This window comes from Agelaius tricolor, unplaced genomic scaffold (genome assembly GCF_023055355.1).
Source record: "Agelaius tricolor isolate 1412-34295 unplaced genomic scaffold, bAgeTri1.0.p SCAF_138, whole genome shotgun sequence".
Lineage (NCBI taxonomy): Eukaryota > Metazoa > Chordata > Aves > Passeriformes > Icteridae > Agelaius > Agelaius tricolor.
The window spans coordinates 58,962-81,142 of record NW_027269398.1 but is presented as its reverse complement, the minus strand read 5'-3'; the positions used below and the strand labels follow the sequence as shown (position 1 = coordinate 81,142).

Here is a 22,181-nt window from a genome sequence, read left to right as displayed (position 1 = left end):
GCCTTTCTGGGCTCATTTGCATCTCATTTGCATAATTCAAGAAATTTTTGCCTATTTATTTGGCTCCACTCCTTTAATTTCGCCCCAAAAATTGGCCCTGAAGAGCTCCAAAAAATCGGCCCCAAATTCCATTTTCTGCTTCCCCCGTGCTTTTCTGGGCTCATTTGCATCTCATTTGCATAACTCTAATGGACCATGCCCTTTTAGTTTGCTCCGCTCCAAATTTTGCTCCGAACCCCCAATAATTGGCCCTGAAAAATCCCCAAAAATCGACCCCAAATTTCATTTCCTTCTGGTTCTCCTGCGCCTTCCTGCTGCCAAATTGCATCTCATTTAAATCTCATTTGCATAATCAGGAAAGCCACCCCTTTTTATTTCACTCAACCCTTTTGATTTTGCTCCAAAACCCCAAAAATTGACCCATATGGGCCCCAGAAATCAACCCCGAATTTCATCTCCTGCTTTCTCTGTGCTTTTCTGGGATCATTTGCATCTCATTTGCATAATTTAAGAAATTTTCCGTATTTATTTGGCTCCACTCCTTTAATTTAACCCCAAAAATTGGCCCTGAAAAGCCCAAAAAATCAGCCCCAAATTCCATTTCCTGCTTCCCCTGCGCCTTTCTGGGCTCATTTGAATCTAATTTGCATCTCATTTGCATAAGCACACCTCAATCCTTCTCCAAGCCACCTTTAATTCCCCCCCAAACCCCCTAAAATTTCCTAAAATCCCCCAAATTCCTAAAATCTCTCAACAATCTCGAAGGCCCCTCCCCAAACTCTCCCATGATGCCCCTCATTAGCATCTCATTTGCATAAACACCACTTTAATACCCTCCAAACCCTTCCAAAATCCCCCCAAAACCCACCCAAAATCAACCTAAAATGTCCCAAAATCCCCCCAGTTTTTCCTCGGACCCCTCCAGGACCCCTCCCACGCCCCTCATTAGCATCTCATTTGCATAAACACCCATTTAATACCCCTCAAACCCTTCTAAACTCCCCAAAATCCCCCTAAAATGTCCCAACCCCCTGCCCCCAAATCTTCCTAAAATTTCCCCCAAATCCTCTCAGCTCCACTCCACAACCCCTCCCACCACCTCATTAGCATATAATTTACATAAACAAGACTTTAATACCCCTCAAACCCTTCTAAACTCCCCCAAAACCCCCCCCAAAAATCAACAAAAAATCCCCCTGAAATTTCCCAAAATGCCCCCAATTTTTCTCTAAACCCCCCCACCATCCCTCATTAGCATCTCATTTGCATAAATATCCTCCCAATACCCCCCAAACCCCTCCCAACTCCCCCCAAAATCCCCTTTAAAACGCCCCAAATCTTTCCAAAATCCCCCCAAACCCCACCCAAGGACCCCTCCCCAAAACCCTCCCACACCCCTCATTAGCATCTCATTTGCATAAACACCTCCTCCATATGCCCTAAACCCCACCCAACTCCCCTAAAAATCTTTCTGAAATCCCCCTAAAATCCCTCAAAACCCCCGAATTTTTAATTTAGCTTCCCCAGAACCCCTCCCACGCATCTCATTAGCATCTCATTAGCATAACCCCGCCCCCGTACTCACTTAAGCTCCGCCCTCAGCTGCTTCAGCACCTCCGAGTCCTTTTTCTTCCCCTCCTCGGGGCCCCCCTTGGGCCGTTCCCGCCCCTCCCCTCTTGCCCCGCCCCCCACCCCTCGTTCGGGGCGGGGCCTGGGAGGGGGCGGGGCCAAAGGCCTGGGAGGGGGCGGGGCTTGAGGAGGCTGAGAAGGGGCGGGGCTCGGGGTGGGGGCGGGGCCTGGAGGTTCCTCCTCTTCCTCTTTGGGAGGGGGAGGGGCGGATTTAGGAGGGGGAGGGTCCTGAGAGGAGGGGGCGGGGACGGAGGAGGCCACGCCCTCTTTGTCATCGGAAGGGGGCGGGGCTTGGGTGGTGGTGGGGGGCGGGGTTTCTTCAGGGGGAGGGGCGGAGCTTGAGGAGGGGGCGGGGCCTGTGGAGGAAGAGGAGGAGGGAGGAGGGGGTGGGGGAGGGGTGGGGGTAGGTGGGGGAGGGGCGCCGCTGGCTTGGAGGCGGAGCTAAAAGAGAAAAAGGGGGAGGAGTCAGGAGGACACGCCCATTACAAGGAGCCACGCCCATTTAAGCCATGCCAAATTTTAGCCCAGCCCTCATCCTTAAAGGGACCACGCCCATTTAAATTTGAAGCTTTGCTCTTAAAGGGACCGAGTCCATTTTTGGAAGGAGGCCACGCCCCTTTAGGCCACGCCCACACGCTCTTAAAGGGACCACACCCCTTTTTTTTTAGATAGACCACACCCCTTCAAGTGGCCACACCCATCTCTTAAAGGAGCCAGGTCCTGTTTTTTTGAACCTGGTCCCTTTAAGAGATGGGTGTGGCCCCACAAAGGAGGCCACGCCCCTTTTAGCCGTGGCCAGATACTCTTAAAGGGGCCACCGGCCATTTTTAGGTGGGCCACGCCTCCCTTAAAAGAGCCACGCCCACTGTTAAGGTCACCCTCACTCTTAAAGGGACCACATCCACCATAAAAGAGGCCACACCCACTCTTAAAGGGACCAGACCCCTATTAAAAAGGCCACGCCCACTCTTAAAGAGGCCACACCCCTATTAAAGGAAACATACGCTTCTTAAAGGGACCACACCCCATTAAAGAGACCACGCCCACTCTAAGAGACCACACCCACTCTTAAAGGGACCACACCCCTATTAAAGGAACCATATGCTTCTTAAAGGGACCACACCCCTATTAAAGAGACCCCGCCCACTCTTGAAGAGACCACACCCCTATTAAAAAACCATACACTTCTTAAAGGGACCACACCCCTATTAAAAAGGCCACACCCACTCTCAAAGAGACCACACCCCTATTAAAGGAACCATATGCTTCTTAAAGGGACCAGACCCCTATTAAAGAGACCACACCCACTCTTAAAGGGGCCACACCCCTATTAAAGGAACCAGAAGCTTCTTGAAGGGACCACACCCCTATTAAAGAGACCACGCCCACTCTTAAGAAGGCCACACCCACTCTTAAAGTGACCACACCCACTCTTAAAGTGACCACACCCTATTAAAGGAACCCCGTGCCTCTTAAAGGGACGGCGCCCCATTTAAACAAACCACACCTGTTTTAAGCAAACCACACCCCTTAAAGCCACACCCCTCGGGGTTTTTTGAGGTTAAGCCCCGCCCACCTTGTTGATCTCGGCCTGCACCTCGCGGAGCTTGCGCTTGTAGCGCTGCACGTCGCCCTTGAGCTGGTGGTTGTGGTTCTGCAGGGAGCTGATCAGGTGGCGCATCTCGCGGTTAATGGGGCCTGACAGGGCACGGACAGGTGAGATAAAAATAATTCCAAAAAAAAAAATCCTCCAAAAAATCAAAAAAAAATCCCCCAAAAAAATCCCCCAAAAAAATCCCCCAAAAAATCCCCAAAATCCCGAGGATTTTACCTCAAAAATCAGCGAAATTCACTTAAAAATTCACTGAATCGATCCCAGTAAGGGACAGGTGAGATAAAAAAAAATCCCCCCCAAAAAATCCCCAAAATCAGCAAAATTCACTTAAAAATTCACTGAATTGATCCCAGTGAGGGACAGGTGAGATATAAAAAAAATCCCCAAAAAATCCCCCAAAAAATCCTCAAAAAAATCCCCCCAAAAAAATCCCAAAAAAAATCCCCAAAATCCCGAGGATTTTACCCCAAAAATCAGTGAAATTCAGTTAAAAATTCACTGAATTGATCACAGTGAGGGACAGGTGAGGGACAGGTGAGGGACAGGTGAGGGACAGGTGAGATAAAAAATCCCCCAAAAAAATCCCCCAAAAAAATCCCAAAAAAATTCTCAAAAAAATCCCCCAAAAAAATCCCCCAAAAAAATCCCAAAAAAATTCTCAAAAAAATCCCCCAAAAAATCCCCCTAAACCCCCAATTTTCACCCATTTCCCCCCAATTTTCACCGGTTTTCCCCCAATTTTCCCCAATTTCCTCCCAATTTCCCCCAATTTTCCCCAATTTCCTCCCAATTTTCACCGGATTTCCCCCAATTTTCCCCAATTTCCTCCCAAATTTTCTCCAATTTCCTCCCAATTTTCCCCCAAATTTCCCCAATGTCCTCCCAAATTTCCCCAATTTCCTCCCAAACTTCACCGGATTTCCCCCAATTTCCACCCATTTCCTCTCAAATTTTACCAGATTTCCCCTCAATTTTCACCGATTTTCCCCCAATTTTCCCCAATTTCCTCCCAATTTTCACCAATTCCCCCCAATTTCCTCCCAAGTTTCCCCAATTTTCCCCAATTTTCTCCCAATTTTCACCGATTTCCCCCCAATTTTCTCCCAATTTTCCCCAATTTCCCCCCAATTTTCACCAGATTTTTCCCAATTTTCCCCAATTTCCTCCAAAATTTCACCAATTTTCACCGGATTTTTCCCAATTTCCTCCCAATTTTCCCCAATTTTCCCCAAATTTCCCCAATTTCCTGCCCCCCAGCTGTTCCTCACCCGCCTGCTCGTTGGCCGCCAGGTTCTGCTCGAACTCGATGCGCAGCATCTCGTACTCCTTGCGCACCTGGGCCAGGGTGTCCTCCAGCTGGATCACCTCCGTCCTCAGCCGCTTCTGCACCCCCAGCTCGTCGCTCTGGAACATTCCAGAAACTTTATTTGGATTTTTGGGATGTTGGGGAATTTTTTCCGATTTTTTTCCGATTTTTTTGGGGATTTTTTGGTGATTTTTTATGAATTTTTTTAAATTTTTAATGAATTTTTTTCGGATTTTTTTGTGATTTTTTACGAATTTTTCAGATTTTTTTTCGATTTTTTAGGGGGATTTTTTGGTGATTTTTTATGAATTTTTCTGATTTTTTTTTTGATTTTTAAATGAATTTTTTTCGATTTTTATGTGATTTTTTTGTGATTTTTTACGAATTTTTCGGATTTTTTTTCGATTTTTAAATGAATTTTTTTTCGATTTTTTTTTCGATTTTTTGTGATGTTTTTGTGATTTTTTGGTGATTTTTTGGTGATTTTTTACGAATTTTTTGGATTTTTTTTTGATTTTTAAATGAATTTTTTTTATTTTTTTACAGTATTTTAGTTTAAAATATTAAATATATTGATTATATATTTATAATATATATATTATATATTATTATTTTAATATATAATATTGTATATGTATAATTATATATATATAATTATAAATATAATGACATTTATAAATTATTATATATATATATATTATTTGGAATTTTTAAGGGATTTTTCAGGGTTTTTTATTTGGTTGATTTTTGGTTTTTTGGGGCTGTTGGGAACAGTTGGGGCCAGGTGTCCTCCGTCCTCAGGCGCTTCTGCACCCCCAGCTCATCGCTCTGGAACATTCCAGAAACTTTATTTGGATTTTTGGGATGTTGGGGAATTTTTTCCGATTTTTTTTGGATTTTTTCTGGGATTTTTTGGTGATTTTTTACGAATTTTTTGGATTTTTTTTATTTTTAAATGAATTTTTTCGATTTTTTGGGATTTTTTGGTGATTTTTTACGAATTTTTCGGATTTTTTTTCAATTTTTAAATGAATTTTTTTCGAATTTTTTTTGTGATTTTTTTGTGATTTTTAAATGAATTTTTTTGGTATTTTTTTTCCCAGTATTTTAGTTTAAAATATTAAATACATTAATTATATATTTATAATATATATTATGTATTATTATTTTAATATATGATATTTTATATATAATTATATATATAAATTATTATGTATATAATAATTATAAAATTATATAATTATATAAATTATTATTATATATTATATAAGAATAATTATATATTATATTACAAATTATAATTAAATAATTGTAAAATAATATATTATAAATTATTAATATGAAATTCTATAACAATAATTATATATTATATAATAATATATATTATTATATATAATTAGTATATAATTACAAATATATTTTAATATATATTTATATTCAATGTGACACTGGTGGCCATCTTGGATGAGGCATTATGGGATTTATGGCACCGGCGGCCATCTTGAATGAGGCCTTATGGGATTTACATCACCAGCAGCCATTTTGGATGAGGCATCATGGGATATATGGCACCAGCAGCCATCTTGAATGAGGCATTACGGGATTTATGGCACCGGCAGCCATTTAAAATGAGGCATTATGGGATTGATGGCACTGGCGGCCATTTTGGATGAGGCATTATGGGATTTATGGCACTGACAGCCATCTTGGATGAGGCATTATGGGATTTATGGCACCAGTGGCCATCTTGAATGAGGCCTTATGGGATTTATGGCACTGACAGCCATCTTGAATGAGGCATTATGGGATTTATGGCACCGGTGGCCATCTTGGATGAAGCACTATGGGATTTATGGCACCGGCAGCCATCTTGAATGAGGCATTATGGGATTTATGGCACCGGTGGCCATCTTGGATGAGGCACTATGGAATTTAAGGCACTGGCGGCCATCTTGAATGAGGCATTATGGGATTTATGGCACCGGTGGCCATCTTGGATGAAGCACTATGGGATTTATGGCACCGGCGGCCATCTTGAATGTGGCATTATGGGATTTTATGATCCCAAACCACCCCAAAACCCAACGGGACCCCCTGAGGGACACCTGGGGACACCTGGGGACAGGTGAGGTCGCACCTCCATGTGCTCAATGTGGCACTGGCGGCCATCTTGGATGAAGCATTATGGGATTTATGGCACTGGCCGCCATCTTGGATGAGGCATTATGGGGTTTATGGCACTGGCAGCCATTTTGAATGAGGCATTATGGGATTGATGGCAACGGTGGCCATCTTGGATGAGGCCTTATGGGATTTATGGCACCGGCGGCCATCTTGGATTGGAATTCTTGGGATTTAAAGCCCTGAAATGACCCCAAAACCCAACGGGACGCCCTGAGGGACACCTGGGGGACACCTGGGGACAGGTGGGGCCGCACCTCCATGTGCTCAATGTGGCACCGGCGGCCATCTTGGATAAGGAATTATGGGATTTTATGACCCCAAACCACCCCAACACCCAACGGGACCCCCTGAGGGACACTTGGGGACACCTGGGGACAGGTGGGGCCGCACCTCCATGTGCTCGATGTGGCGCAGGTGGCTGTTCTTGGTGGCCAGCAGCAGCGCCCGCGCCTCGTCCAGCTGCGTCTTCACCTGCAGGCTCTCGTGGTAGAGCAGCGAGAACTGGGACTGCAGCACTTTGTACTCCAGGGCCTCCTTCACCGCCTCCTCAGGTAAAGAGCGCAGAGCCACCTGAGGGGACACCTGAGTGTCACCTGTGGGACCTCTGAGTCACCTGAGTGACACCTGACACACCTGAGTGACACCTGAGGGTCACCTGAGTGACACCGGAGTCATTGGAATGACCTGAAGGACACCTGAGGGTCACCTGAGGGGCACCTGACACACCTGAGTGATACCTGAGGGGCACCTGAGTGACACCTGAATGACATCTGCTACACCTGAGTCACCTGTGTGACACCTGAGGGTCATCTGAGTTATCTGAATGACCTGAATGACACCTGAGTGACACCTGAGTGACACCTGAGTGACACCTTGGGGACACCTGAGTCATTGGAATGACCTGAGTGACACCTGAATGTCACCTGAGTGACACCTGAATGACATCTGATACACCTGAGTCACCTGTGTGACACCTGAGTGTCACCTGAGGGTCACCTGAGTCATTTGAATGACCTGAGGGACACCTGAGTGACATCTGAGTGACACCTTGGGGACACCTGAGTCATTGGAATAACCTGAGTGACACCTGAATGTCACCTGAATGCCACCTGAATCACCTGAGTGACCTGAGTGACACCTGAGGGGCACCTGAGTGACACCTGAGGGGCACCTGAGTGACACCTGAGTGACACCTGCAGCACTTTGTACTCCAGGGCCTCCTTCACCGCCTCCTCGGGTAAAGAGCGCAGAGCCACCTGAGGGGACACCTGAGGGTCACCTGAGGGGCACCTGAGTGACACCTGAATGTCACCTGAGTGACACCTGAGTGTCACCTGAATGTCACCTGAGTGACACCTGAGTGTCACCTGTGTGACACCTGAGTGACACCTGAGTGACACCTGCAGCACTTTGTACTCCAGGGCCTCCTTCACCGCCTCCTCAGGTAAAGAGCGCAGAGCCACCTGAGGGGACACCTGAGGGTCACCTGTGTGACCTCTGAGTCACCTGAGTGACACCTGAGGGGCACCTGAATCACCTGAGTGACACCTGAGTGTCACTTGAGTGACACCTGAATGAGATCTGATACACCTGAGTCACCTGTGTGACACCTGAGTGACACCTGAGTGACACCTGAGTCATTGGAATGAGCTGAGTGACACCTAAATGTCACCTGAATCACCTGAGTGGCACCTGATACACCTGAGTCACCTGTGTGACACCTGAGTCATTGGAATGACCTGAGTGACACCTGAGGGTCACCTGAGGGCCACCTGTGTGACCTCTGAGTCACATGAATGACACCTGAATGACACCTGAGTGATGCCTGAGTCATCTGAATGACCTGAGTGAGCCCTGAGAGTCACCTGAGTCATTGGAATGAGCTGAGTGACACCAGAGTGACACCTTGGGGACACCTGAGTCATTGGAATGACCTGAGTGACACCTGAATGTCACCTGAATGCCACCTGAATCACCTGAGTGACCTGAGTGACACCTGAATGTCACCTGAGTGACACCTGAGTGACACCTGAGTGACACCTGAGTCACCTGAGTGTCACCTGAGTCACCTGAGTGTCACCTGAGTGACACCTGAGTGACACCTGAGTGACACCTGCAGCACTTTGTACTCCAGGGCCTCCTTCACCGCCTCCTCGGGCAGCGAGCGCAGAGCCACCTGCGGGACACCTCAGTGTCACCTGTGTGACCTCTGAGTCACCTGAGTGACACCTGACACACCTGAGTGACACCTGAGTGACACCTGAGTGACACCTGAGTGACACCTGAGTCATTTGAATGACCTGAGGGACACCTGAGTGACATCTGAGTGACACCTTGGGGACACCTGAGTCATTGGAATGACCTGAATGACACCTGTGTGACACCTGAGGGTCACCTGAGTCATTTGAATGACATGAGTGACACCTGAGTGTCACCTGACACACCTGAGTGACACCTGAGTGACCCCTGAGTGACACCTGAGTCATTGGAATGAGCTGAGTGACACCTGAATGTCACCTGAGTCACCTGTGTGACACCTGAGGGTCACCTGAGTCATCAGAATGACCTGAGAGCCACCTGGGGGACACATGAGTGACACCTGAATCATTTGAATGAGCTGAGTGTCACCTGAGTCACCTGAGTGACACCTGAATGTCACCTGAGTCACCTGTGTGACACCTGAGTGACACCTGAGGGTCACCTGAGTCATCTGAATGACCTGAGTGGCACCTGAATGACATCTGATACACCTGAGTGACACCTGGGGGACACCTGAGTGACCTGAGTGACACCTGAGGGGTACCTGAATCACCTGAGTCACCTGTGTGACACCTGAGGGACAGCTGGGGGACACCTGAGTGACACCTGAGTCATTTGAATAACCTCAGTGACACCTGAATGTCACCTGAGTGACACCTGAGTGGCACCTGAATGACATCTGATACACCTGAGTCACCTGAGTGTCACCTGAGGGACACCTGAGTGACACCTGGAACCATGTGAGTCCCCAATGTCCCCAATCCCATTTTTTCCCAATTTTCCACCATTTTTCCCAAATTTCTCCCATTTTTGCTCCATGTCCCCAATGCCCCCAATGTCCCCAAATGTCCCCAAATGTCCCCAATGTCCCCAATCCCATTTTTTCCCAATTTTCCACCATTTTTTCCCAAATTTCTCCCATTTTTGCTCCATGTCCCCAACGCCCCCAATGTCCCCAATGTCCCCCAACCCCTCCAATGTCCCCAATGTCCCCAATCCCATTTTTTCCCAATTTTCCCCCATTTTTGCTCAATGTCCCCAACACTCCCAATGTCCCCCACGTCCCCAATGTCCCCAAAGCCCCCAATGTCCCCAATCCCATTTTTCCCAATTTTCCACCATTTTTCCCAAATTTCTCCCATTTTTGCTCCATGTCCCCAATGTCTCCAACACCCCCAATGTCCCCCAATGTCCCCCAATGTCCCCAATGTCCCCAAATGTCCCCAATGTCCCCAATCCCATTTTTCCACCATTTTTTCCCAAATTTCTCCCGTTTTTTCTCGTTTTTTCCCCATTTTTGCTCAATGTCCCCAATGTCCCCAGGTGTCACCTTGAGCCTCTCCTGTCCCCTGACGGCCCCAATGTCCCCAATCCCATTTTTTCCCAATTTTCCCCCATTTTTTCCTCAATGTCCCCAATGTCCCAATGTCCTCCAATGTCCCCAATGTCCCCAATGTCCCCAATCCCATTTTTCCCAATTTTCCACCATTTTTCCCACATTTCTCCCATTTTTGCTCCATGTCCCCAATGCCCCCAATGTCCCCAAAGCCCCAAATGTCCCCAGTGTCCCCAATGTCCCCAATCCCATTTTTTCCCAATTTTCCCCCATTTTTGCTCAATGTCCCCAACGCCCCCAATGTCCCCCACGTCCCCAATGTCCCCAAAGCCCCCAATGTCCCCATTCCCATTTTTCCCAATTTTCCACCATTTTTTCCCAAATTTCTCCCATTTTTGCTCAATGTCCCCATTGTCCCCAATGTCCCCAATGTCCCCCAATGTCCCCCAATGTCCCCAAAGCCCCAAATGTCCCCAGTGTCCCCAATATGTCCCCAATCCCATTTTTCCCAATTTTTCACCATTTTTTTCCCAAATTTCTCCCATTTTTGCTCTATGTCCCCAATGTCCCCAACATCCCCAACGTCCCCAATATCCCCAACATCCCCAATGTCCCCAACGTCCCCAATATCCCCAATGTCCCCAATATCCCCAATGTCCCCAGTGTCCCCAATCCCAATTTTCCACCATTTTTTCCCAAATTTCTCCCATTTTTTCTCCATGTCCCCAATGCCCCCAATGTCCCCCAATGTCCCCAATGTCCCCAATGTCCCCAAATGTCCCCAATGTCCCCGGGTGTCACCTTGAGCCTCTCCTGTCCCCTGACGGCCCCAACCCCTCCAATGTCCCCAATGTCCTCAATCCCATTTTTCCCAATTTTCCACCATTTTTTCCCAAATTTCTCCCATTTTTGCTCCATGTCCCCATTATCCCCAATGTCCCCAATCCAATTTTTCCCAATTTTCCCCCATTTTTGCTCAATGTCCCCAACACTCCCAATGTCCCCCACGTCCCCAATGTCCCCAAAGCCCCCAATGTCCCCATTCCCATTTTTCCCAATTTTTCACCATTTTTTCCCAAATTTCTCCCATTTTTGCTCCATGTCCCCAATGCCCCCAATGTCCCCAATGTCCCCAAAGCCCCCAATGTCCCCAATCCCATTTTTCCCAATTTTCCACCATTTTTTTCCCAAATTTCTCCCATTTTTGCTCAATGTCCCCAATGTCCCCAATCCCATTTTTCCCAATTTTCCCCCATTTTTTTCTCAATGTCCCCAAATGTCCTCAACGTCCCCAATGTCCCCAATGTCCCCAACATCCCCAAAGCCCCCAATGTCCCCAGTGTCCCCAAACCCATTTTCCACCATTTTTCCCCAAATTTCTCCCATTTTTTCCCATTTTTCCCCATTTTTGCTCAATGTCCCCACATCCCCTATGTCCCCAATGTCCCCAATCCAATTTTTTCCCAATTTTCCACCATTTTTTCCCAAATTTCTCCCATTTTTGCTCCAAGTCCCCAATGCCCCCAATGTCCCCAGTCCCATTTTTCCCAATTTTCCCCCCTTTTTTCTCCATGTCCCCAATGTCCCCAACATCCCCAATGTCCCCAATCCCATTTTTCCCAATTTTCCCCCATTTTTTTCTCAATGTCCCCAACACCCCCATTGTCCCCAATGTTCCAATGTCCCCAACGTCCCCAATGTCCCCAAATGTTCCCAACATCCCCAAAGCCCCCAATCCCATTTTTCCACCATTTTTCCCCAAATTCCTCCCATTTTTCCACCATTTTTTCCCAAATTTCTCCCATTTTTTCCCGGTTTTCCCCCATTTTTTCTCCATGCCCCCAATGTCCCCAATGCCCCCAATGTCCCCAATGTCCCCAATGTCCCCCAACGTCCCCAATGTCCCCAATGTCCCCCAATGTCCCCAACGTCCCCAATGTCCCCAAATGTCCCCGGGTGTCACCTTGAGCCTCTCCTGTCCCCTGACGGCCGCCTGCAGCTCCAGCTGCAGCTTCTCCAGCTCGGCCATGCGGGAATTGGCCAGGTCCTGGTTCCCCTCCAGCTCCGCGTTCAGCATCTCAAACTGAGGGGGGGAAAAAAAACCCCAAAAATCCCAAAATTCACCCCAAAAATCCCTGGGGTTGTCGAAATTCCTGAATTCCCAAAAACTCCCGAAGAATTCCCCAAAAAATCCCACAAAAAAACCCCAAAATTTGACCCAAATCCATCAAAATTCCACTCTAAATCTGTCCAAAGTTCAACATCTCAAAGTGGGGGGAAATAACCCCAAAATTACCAAAATTTACCTCAAAATTCCAGGGGAAATCCAAAATTCCACAAATTTCCAAAAATTCTCAAAGAATTCCCAAAAAATCCCACAAAAAAACCCCAAAATTTGACCCAAATCCATCAAAATTCCACTCTAAATCTGTCCCAAGTTCAACATCTCAAAGTGGGGGGAAAAACCCAAGAAATTCCAAAATTTCACCCCAAAATTCCACCGGGATTCCAAAATTCCACAAATTCCCAAAAATTCCAAAAGAATTTCCAAAAAATGCCACAAAAAAAACCCCAAAATTTGACCCAAATCCATCAAAATTCCACTCTAAATCTGTCCCAAGTTCAACATCTTAAAGTGGGGGGAAAAAACCCCAAAAATCCCAAATTTCACCCCAAAAATCCCTGGGGTTGTCAAAATTCCTGAATTCCCAAAAATTCCCACAAAAAAACCCCAAAATTTGATCCAAATCCATCAAAAATTTCCCATTTTTTCTGAAATTTTCCTATTTTTTCCCAAAATTCCCGAATTTTTCCTGATTTTCCCAAACATTCCCAAATTCACCCCCAAACTTCCCAAATTTTTCAGTTTTTCTTCAATAGTCCCAATTCCCTCCCAAATTTCCCCCCAAATTCTCCCAAAAATCCCCCAAACTTCCCAAATTTTTCCCCAAATTCCACAATTCCCCCATTTTCCCCAAAAATTCTCAAATTTCCTCCCCCAAATTTTCCAATTTCCCCCAATTTTCCTGAAAAATTCCCAAAATTCCCCAAATCCTCCTAAATTTTCCGCCAAAACATCCAATTTTTTCCCCTATTTCTCCCCAACATTTCCAAATTTTAAAATTTACCCCAAATATTCTCCCCAAAATTCCTGAATTTCCCCCAATTTTCTCCAAAAATTCTCCCAAAAATATCCCAAAATTCTACCAAAAATTCTTAAAATTTCCCCAAAATTCCCAATTTAAAAAACAAATTCTCCCCAAAAATTCCCAAATTTTCCCCAAATATTCTCTCCCCAAAAAAACCAAAATTGCCCCCAAAATTCACCAAAAATTCTCCAAAAAATGTGACAAAATCCCCGATTTTCCTCAGAAATTCACCCAAAAATTCCCGATTTTTTTGTCAAAATTCCCAATTTTTTCCCAAAATCCCCGGAATTCTCCCCAAATTTCCTGTTACCTTTTGCATGCTCAGGGTGATTTGTCCCCCCTGGAATCCTCCGGAGCTTCCGGAGCCGTAGGAGCCCGAGGTCAGCTGGGACAGGAGAGATGGGACAGGTGAGAATGGAGACCAAAAACCCCAAAAATCCCCCAAAAAAACCCCAAAAATCCCCCCCAAAAAAACCCAAAAAATCCCCCCAAAAAACCCCAAAATCCTGAAGATTTTACCTCAAAATCCTGATAATTTTACCCCAACATTCATTAAATTGGCCCCAAAAATTCACTTAAAAATTCATTGAATTGGTCACAGTGAGGGACACCAAAAACCCCAAAAAATCCCCCAAAAAACCCCAAAAAATCCCCCCAAAAAAGCCCAAAATTGTGAAGATTTTACCCCAAAATTCACTGAATTGACCCCAAAAATTCACTTAAAAATTCATTGGATTGATCACAATGAGGGACAGGTGAGGGACACTAAAAACACGAAAAAATCCCCCCAAAAAACCCCAAAATCCTGAAGATTTTACCCCAAAATTCATTAAATTGGCCCCAAAATTCACGTGAATCTACTCAAAAAATCTTTGAATTATTCACAGTGAGGGACACCAAAAACACCCAAAAATTCCCCAAAAAAACCCCAAAATCCTGAAGATTTTACCCCAAAATTCAATAAATTGGCCCCAAAACTCACCTGAATCTACTCAAAAAATCTTTGAATTATTCACAGTGAGGGACACCAAAAACCCCAAAAAATCCCCCCAAAAAACCCCAAATTGTGAAGATTTTACCTCAAAATTCACTGAATTGGCCCCAAAAATTCATTTAAAAATTCACTGAATTGGTCCCAGTGAGGGACAGCAAAAATCCCAAAAAATTCCCCAAAAAGCCCCAAAATCCTGAAAATTTTACCCCAAAATTCACTAAATTGACCCCAAAACTTCCCTGAATCTTCACAATTTTGGGGTTTTTGGGGGAATTTTTGGGGTTTTTGGTGTCCCTCACTGTGACCAATTCAATGAATTTTTAAGTGAATTTTTGGGGCCAATTCAGTGAATTTTGGGGTAAAATCTTCACAATTTTGGGTTTTTTTGAGGGAATTTTTTGGGGTTTTTGGTGTCCCTCACTGTGAATAATTCAGTCAATTTTTAAATGAATTTTTGGGGCAAATTCAGTGAATTTTGGGGTTTTTTGTTGTGATTTTTTGGGGTTTTTGGTGTCCCTCACTGTGAATAATTCAGGGATTTTTTGAGTAGATTCAGGAAAAATTTGGGGTCAATTTAGTGAATTTTGGGGTAAAATCTTCACAATTTTGGGAATTTTTGGGGGAGTTTTTGGGGTTTTTTGTGTCTCTCACTGGGACCAATTCAATGAATTTTTAAGTCAATTTTTGGGGCCAATTCAGTGAATTCTGAGGTAAAATCTTCCCAATTTTGGGGCTTTTTGGGGGGATTTTTGGGACTTTGGTGTCCCTCACCTGTTCCTCACTGGGACCAATTCAGGGAATTTTTAAGTGAATTTTTGGGGCAAATTCAGTGAATTTTGGGGTAAAATCTTCAGGATTTTGGGGTAAAATTTTCAGGATTTTGGGGTAAAATTTTCAGGATTTTGGGGTTTTTTGTTGGGATTTTTTGGGGTTTTTGGTGTCCCTCACTGTGAATAATTCAAGGATTTTTTGTGTAGATTCAGGTAAATTTTGGGGTCAATTTAATGAATTTTGGGGTAAAATCTTCAGGATTTTGGGGTTTTTTGGGGAATTTTTTGGGGTTTTTGGTGTCCCTCACTGTGACCAATTCTGTGAATTTTTAAGTGAATTTTTGGGGCCAATTCAGTGAATTTTGGGGTAAAATCTTCAGGATTTTGGGTTTTTTGGGGTTTTTTTTTTGGGTTTTTGGTGTCCCCCACTGTGACCAATTCAGTGAATTTTTAAGTCAATTTTTGGGCCCAATTCAGTGAATTTTGGGGTAAAATCTTCACAATTTCCTCCCAATTTTCACCATTTCCCCAGGTAACCCCAAAATCCCAATTTCCCCCCCAAAATCCCCATTTTAACCCAAAATCCCCATTTTTCACCCAATTTTCACGGGGTTTTTTTTACCCATCCCCTCCCAGCTGCCCCCAGCTATCCCTAAACCCCCAAATTCCCCCAAATTTCCCCCAATTTTCCCCCCCAGCCGTGCCCAGGTCACCCCAAAATCCCCAATTTTCCCACCCCAAAATCCCCATTTTCCACCCAAAATCCTCATTTTCCACCCGATTTTCACGGGGTTTTTTTTGCCCAACCCCTCCCAGCTGCCCCCAGCTGTGCCCAGATGTTGCCAGATGTGTGCCCAGCTGTGTTTTACCTGCTCCAAGGCCTCGGCCAGGTGTCTGTCCAGCCGCCCCTCACGCTTGCGGAGTTTGGCGCTGTCCCATTGCAGCCCCTCCAGGGTCGTCCCCATTTCCAGGACTTTGGTCTCAGCTGAGGTGGCCTTGTCCTGCAGCTCGGCCAGCTGGGCCAGGGGACATTGGAAAGGGGAGATTTAACAAAAAAAACCAAAATTTGCAAAAAAAAACCCGGAGGTTTTACCCCAAAATTCAAGAAATTGGCCCCAAAAATCGGCGAAATTCGCTTAAAAATTCGCTTTAAAATTCGCTTTAAAATGCACTTAAAAATTCACTGAATTGGTCACAGTGAGGGACACCAGAAACCCCAAAAAATTACCCCAAAAGCCCCCAAAATTGTGAAGATTTAACCCAAAATTCACTAAATTAGCCCCAAAATCAGAAAAATTCACTTAAAAATTCACTGAATTGGTCACAGTGAGGGGCAGGTGAGGGACACCAGAAACCCCAAAAAATCCCCTCAAAAAACCCCAAAATCCTGAAGATTTTACCCCAAAATTCACCAAATGTCTCCCAGCTGTCCCTAAACCCCCAATTTTCACCAATTTTACCCCAATTTTCCCTCAATTTTCACCATTTTTTCCCACCAGATAACCCAAAATTCACCCTTTTTGACCCAAAATCCCCATTTTTAACCCAAAATCCTCATTTTTCACCCAATTTTCACAGGGTTTTTTTTGTCCATCCCCTCCCAGCTGTGCCCAGGTGTTCCTAAACCCCAAATTTTCACCAATTTTACCCCAATTTTCCCTCAATTTTCACCATTTTTTCCTGCCAGATAACCCCAAATTTTCACCATTTTTGACCCAAAATCCTCATTTTTAACCCAATTTTCACGGGGTTTTTTTTGTCCATCCCCTCCCATCTGTCCCCAGGTGTCCCTAAACCCCCAATTTTCACCAAATTTCCCCCAATTTTCCCTCAATTTTTCCTCAATTTTCACATTTTTTCCCGCCAGATAACCCCAAAATCCCCATTTTTGACCCAAATTCCCCATTTTTGACCCAAAATCCCCATTTTTAACCCAATTTTCACGGGGTTTTTTTTGTCCATCCCCTCCCATCTGTCCCCAGGTGTCCCTAAACCCCCAATTTTCACCAAATTTCCCCCAATTTTCCCTCAATTTTCCCTCAATTTTCCCTCAATTTTCACATTTTTTCCCGCCAGATAACCCCAAAATCCCCATTTTTGACCCAAATTCCCCATTTTTGACCCAAAATCCTCATTTTTAACCCAATTTTCACGGGGTTTTTTTTGCTCATCCCCTCCCAGCTGTGCCCAGGTGTCCCTAAACCCCCAATTTTCACCAATTTTACCCCAATTTTCCCTCAATTTTCACCATTTTTTTCCCCCCGGGTAACCCCAAAATCCCCATTTTTAACCCAAAATCCTCATTTTTAACCCAATTTTCACGGGGTTTTTTTTGTCCATCCCCTCCCATCTGTCCCCAGGTGTCCCTAAACCCCCAATTTTCACCAAATTTCCCCCAATTTTCCCTCAATTTTTCCTCAATTTTCACATTTTTTCCCGCCAGATAACCCCAAAATCCCCATTTTTGACCCAAAATCCCCATTTTTAACCCAAAATCCTCATTTTTAACCCAATTTTCAAGGGGTTTTTTTTTGTCCATCCCCTCCCATCTGTCCCCAGGTGTCCCTAAACTCCCAATTTTCACCAATTTTTCCCCAATTTTCCCCAAATTTTCCCTCAATTTTCACCATTTTTCCCCCCCCCGGGTAACCCCAAATTCCCCATTTTTGACCCAAAATCCCCATTTTTAACCCAAAATCTTCATTTTTAACCCAATTTTCACGGGGTTTTTTTTGTCCATCCCCTCCCAGCTGTGCCCAGGTGTCCCTAAACCCCCAATTTTCACCAATTTTCACCAATTTTACCCCAAATTTCCCTCAATTTTCACCATTTTTTCCCCCCCAGATAACCCCAAATTCCCCATTTTTAACGCAAAATCCTCATTTTTCACCCAATTTTCACGGGGTTTTTTTTGTCCATCCCCTCCCAGCTGTGCCCAGGTGTTCCTAAACTCCCAATTTTCACCAATTTTACCCCAATTTTACCCCAAATTTCCCTCAATTTTCACCATTTTTTCCCCCCCAGGTAACCCCAAATTCCCAATTTTTGACCCAAAATCCCCATTTTTAACCCAAAATTCTCATTTTTAACCCAATTTTCACGGGGTTTTTTTTGTCCATCCCCTCCCAGCTGTCCCCAAGTGTCCCTAAACCCCCAATTTTCACCAAATTTCCCCCAATTTTCCCTCAATTTTCACCATTTTTACCCCCCGGGTAACCCCAAATTTTCACCATTTTTGACCCAAAATCTTCATTTTTCACCCAATTTTCACGGGGTTTTTTTTGCCCATCCCCTCCCAGCTGTGCCCAGGTGTCCCCTCAGGTGTCCCCAGGTGTCCCCAGGTACCTCCAGGGCCTCTCTCTGGTGTTTCTCGTGCAGGTTCTGGGTCAGTTCCTGCAGCCTCCGGTGCTCCCTGAGCAGCTCCCGCAGCAGCTCCCGGCCCGGTTCGGCCAAATCCGCTGAAATTCACCCCAAAAATTTAACCCTAAATCAGCCCCAAATCCCAAATTCTTCAATTCTTAAATTCCCAGAGAATTCCCAAAAAAATTCCCAGCAAAAAGGCCCAAAAATCCCCCCAAAAAAAGGTCAAAAATTGAAGAAAATTCCAACAGGAAAGACCCAAAATTTCCCCAAATTCACCAAAATTCAGAGACCCAGAAGAGGCAAAAAAACCCAAAATTCCACCCAAAATTCCCACCAAAAATGCCCCAAAATTTCCCCAAAAATGGCAAGAAATTCCCACAGGAAACACCCAAAATTTCTCCAAATCCAGAAAAATTCAGAGACACAGAAGAGGCAAAAAATCCCAAAAATTCCACCCAAAATTCCCCCAAAAATTCCCATAAGAAAGGCCCAAAAATTCCCATTAAAAGGCCCAAAAATTCCCATAAAAAACACCCAAAATTTCCCCAAATCCACCCAAAATTACATCAAAATTCCACCAAAATTCAGAGACCCAGAAGAGACAAAAAACCCAAAAATTCCACCCAAAATGCCCCAAAATTTCCCTAAAATTTCCCAAAAAATCCCCCAAAATTCGCCACAGAAAACACCCAAAATTCCCCCAAATCCAGAAAAATTCAGAGACCCAGAAGAGGCAAAAAATCCCAAAAATTCCACCCAAAATTCCCACCAAAAATGCCCCAAAATTTTCCCAAAAATCGCCAAAAATTCCCACAAAAAACACTCAAAATCCCAAAAAAATCCTGCAAAAAAAAAAACCCCAAAATCCAAGAAAATCCACCCAAAATTTCTCAAAATTCTACCAAAATCAGAGATTTTCAAAAGCCCCAAAAACCCAAAAATTCCACCCAAAATTCCCACCCAAAATGCCCCAAAATTTCCCCAAAAATGGGCCAAAATTCCAACAGAAAAGACCCAAAACGTCCCCAAATCCACCCAAAATTTCATCAGAATTGCACCAAAATTCAGAGACCCAGAAGAGCCAAAAAAACCCAAAAAAATCCACCCAAAATGCCCCAAAATTTCCCTAAAATGGCCCAAAATTCCCACAGAAAACACCCAAAATTTCCCCAAATTCACCAAAATTCGGAGACCCAGAAGAGGCAAAAAATCTCAAAAATTCCACCCAAAATTCCCATAAAAATGCCCCAAAATTTCCCCAAAATTTGCCCAAAATTCCCACAGAAAACACCCAAAATTTCCCCAAATCCACCAAAATTCAGAGACCCAGAAGAGACAAAAAAACCCCAAAATTCCACCCAAAATTCCCACAAAATTTCCCCAAAATTCCCACAGAAAACACCCAAAAATCCCAAAAAATCCTGCAAAAAACCTCCATTTTTAACCGCAAAATTCCCATTTTTAACCCAAAATTCCCATTTTTAACCCAAATTTCCCGGGGATTTTTGTGTTTATCCCCCCAGGTGTCCCTAAACCCCCAATTTTCACCAATTTCCCCCAATTTTCACCCAATTTCCCCCCCAATTTTCACCGAAATTTTCACCAATTTTCACCCAATTTCCTCCCATTTTTTCCCAATTTTTGCCCCAATTTTGATCAATTTTTTCCCAATTTCCCCCCAATTTTCTCCCAAGTTTCACTCAATTTTCACCCAATTTTCACCAATTTTCACCCAATTTTCCACCCAATTTTCATCCAATTTTCACTGAATTTTCACCAAATTTTCACCCAATTTCCCCCCATTTTCTCCCCATTTCCCCCCAATTTTCACCCAATTTCCTCCCATTTCCCCCCAATCTTCACCCAATTTTTCACACCAATTTTCCCCCATTTTCACCCCAATTTTCACTCAATTTTCTCCCATTTTCCCCTCAATTTTCTTCCAATTTTCCCCCATTTTTCCCCCAACTTTCCCCCAATTTTCTCCCATTTTTCCCCAATTTCCTCCCAATTTTCTGCCCAATTTCCTCCCATTTTCACCCAATTTTCCCCCAATTTTCACCAAATTTTCCCCCATTTTCACCCAATTTCCTCCCATTTCCCCCAATCTTCACCCAATTTTTCACCCAATTTTCCTCCAATTTTCACCCAACTTTTCCCCATTTTCACTCCAATTTTCACCCAATTTTCTCCCCATTTCCTCCCAATTTTCCCCCAATTTTGATCAATTTTCACCGATTTTCTCCCAATTTTTCACCCAATTTTCCCCCATTTTTCTCCCATTTTCACCAATTTTCACCCAATTTTTCCCCAATTTTCCCCCTTTATTCCCTCATTTCCCCCCCAATTTCCACCCAATTTTGATCAATTTTCTCCCAACTTTCCTCCAATTTTCCGTCCAACTTTCCCCCATTTTCACCCCAATTTTGATCAATTTTTCCCCATTTTTCACCCCAATTTTCACCCAATTTTCCCCCATTTTTCCCTAATTTTCACCCAATTTTCCCTTATTTTTCCACCCAACTTTCCCCCATTTTCACCCCAATTTCCACCCAATTTTCACCGAGTTTTCCACAATTTTCACCCAATTTCCTCCCAATTTCCCCAATTTTCGCCCAATTCTCACCCAATTTTATTCAATTTTTTTCCCAATTTTCACCCAATTTTCACCGAATTTTCACCGATTTTCTCCCAATTTCCCCCATTTTTCCCCCATTTTTCCCCCCAATTTCCCCCAATTTTTCACCCAATTTTCCCCCATTTTTCCCCCAATTTTCCCCCAATTTTCACCACATTTTCTCCCAATTTTCCACCCAATTTTCCCCAATTTTCACTGAATTTTCCCCCCATTTTCCCCCATTTTCCCCCCAATTTTCTCCCAATTTTCCCCAATTTTCACCAAATTTTCCCCCATTTTCCCCTAATCCCCCCCCTCATTTTCACCCAATTTTCTCCCAATTTTGATCAATTTTCACCCAATTTCCCCCCAATTTTCACCGATTTTTCACCAATTTTCACCCAACTTTTCCCCATTTTCACTCCAATTTTCACCCAATTTTCACCCAATTTTCTCCCCATTTCCTCCCAATTTTCCCCCAATTTTGATCAATTTTCACCAATTTTTAACCAATTTTCACCCAATTTCCTCCCATTTTTCCCCACTTTCCCCCCATTTTCTTCCAATTTTCCCCCATTTTTCCCCCCAATTTTCACCAATTTTCTCCCAATTTCCCCCAACTTTCCACCCAATTTTGATTGATTTTTCTCCCAATTTTCCTCCAATTTTCCTCCCAATTTCCTCCAATTTTCACCGAATTTTCACCGATTTTCCCCCATTTTTTTCCCAATTTCCCCCATTTTTTCCCAATTTCCCCATTTTTCCCCCCATTTTCCCCCTCTGTCACTCACGGTTGGAGCTCAGGAGCCCCCCCAGGTGTCCCTAAACCCCCAATTTCCCCCAATTTTTCACCAAATTTTCCTCCATTTTCCCCCCAATTTTCCCCCAATTTTCTGCCAATTTTCCCCCAATTTTCCCCCAATTTTCCCCCATTTTTTCCCTAATTTTCACCCAATTTC

The 22,181-nt window shown here is 44.3% G+C and overlaps 1 protein-coding gene across 1 annotated transcript in view; it reads right to left on the bottom strand.

Moving 5' to 3' along the window:
* Window positions 1-22,181, bottom strand: part of LOC139586776 (E3 ubiquitin-protein ligase BRE1B-like) — a 60,458-nt gene that overhangs the window by 19,665 nt on the left and 18,612 nt on the right. The window contains 9 exon segments of the mRNA XM_071420398.1: window positions 1,586-2,070; window positions 3,206-3,327; window positions 4,513-4,648; window positions 7,125-7,241; window positions 7,928-7,990; window positions 12,293-12,412; window positions 13,789-13,863; window positions 16,112-16,258; window positions 18,588-18,700. Of these exon segments, the coding sequence (XP_071276499.1) occupies window positions 1,586-2,070; window positions 3,206-3,327; window positions 4,513-4,648; window positions 7,125-7,241; window positions 7,928-7,990; window positions 12,293-12,412; window positions 13,789-13,863; window positions 16,112-16,258; window positions 18,588-18,700 (1,378 nt within the window).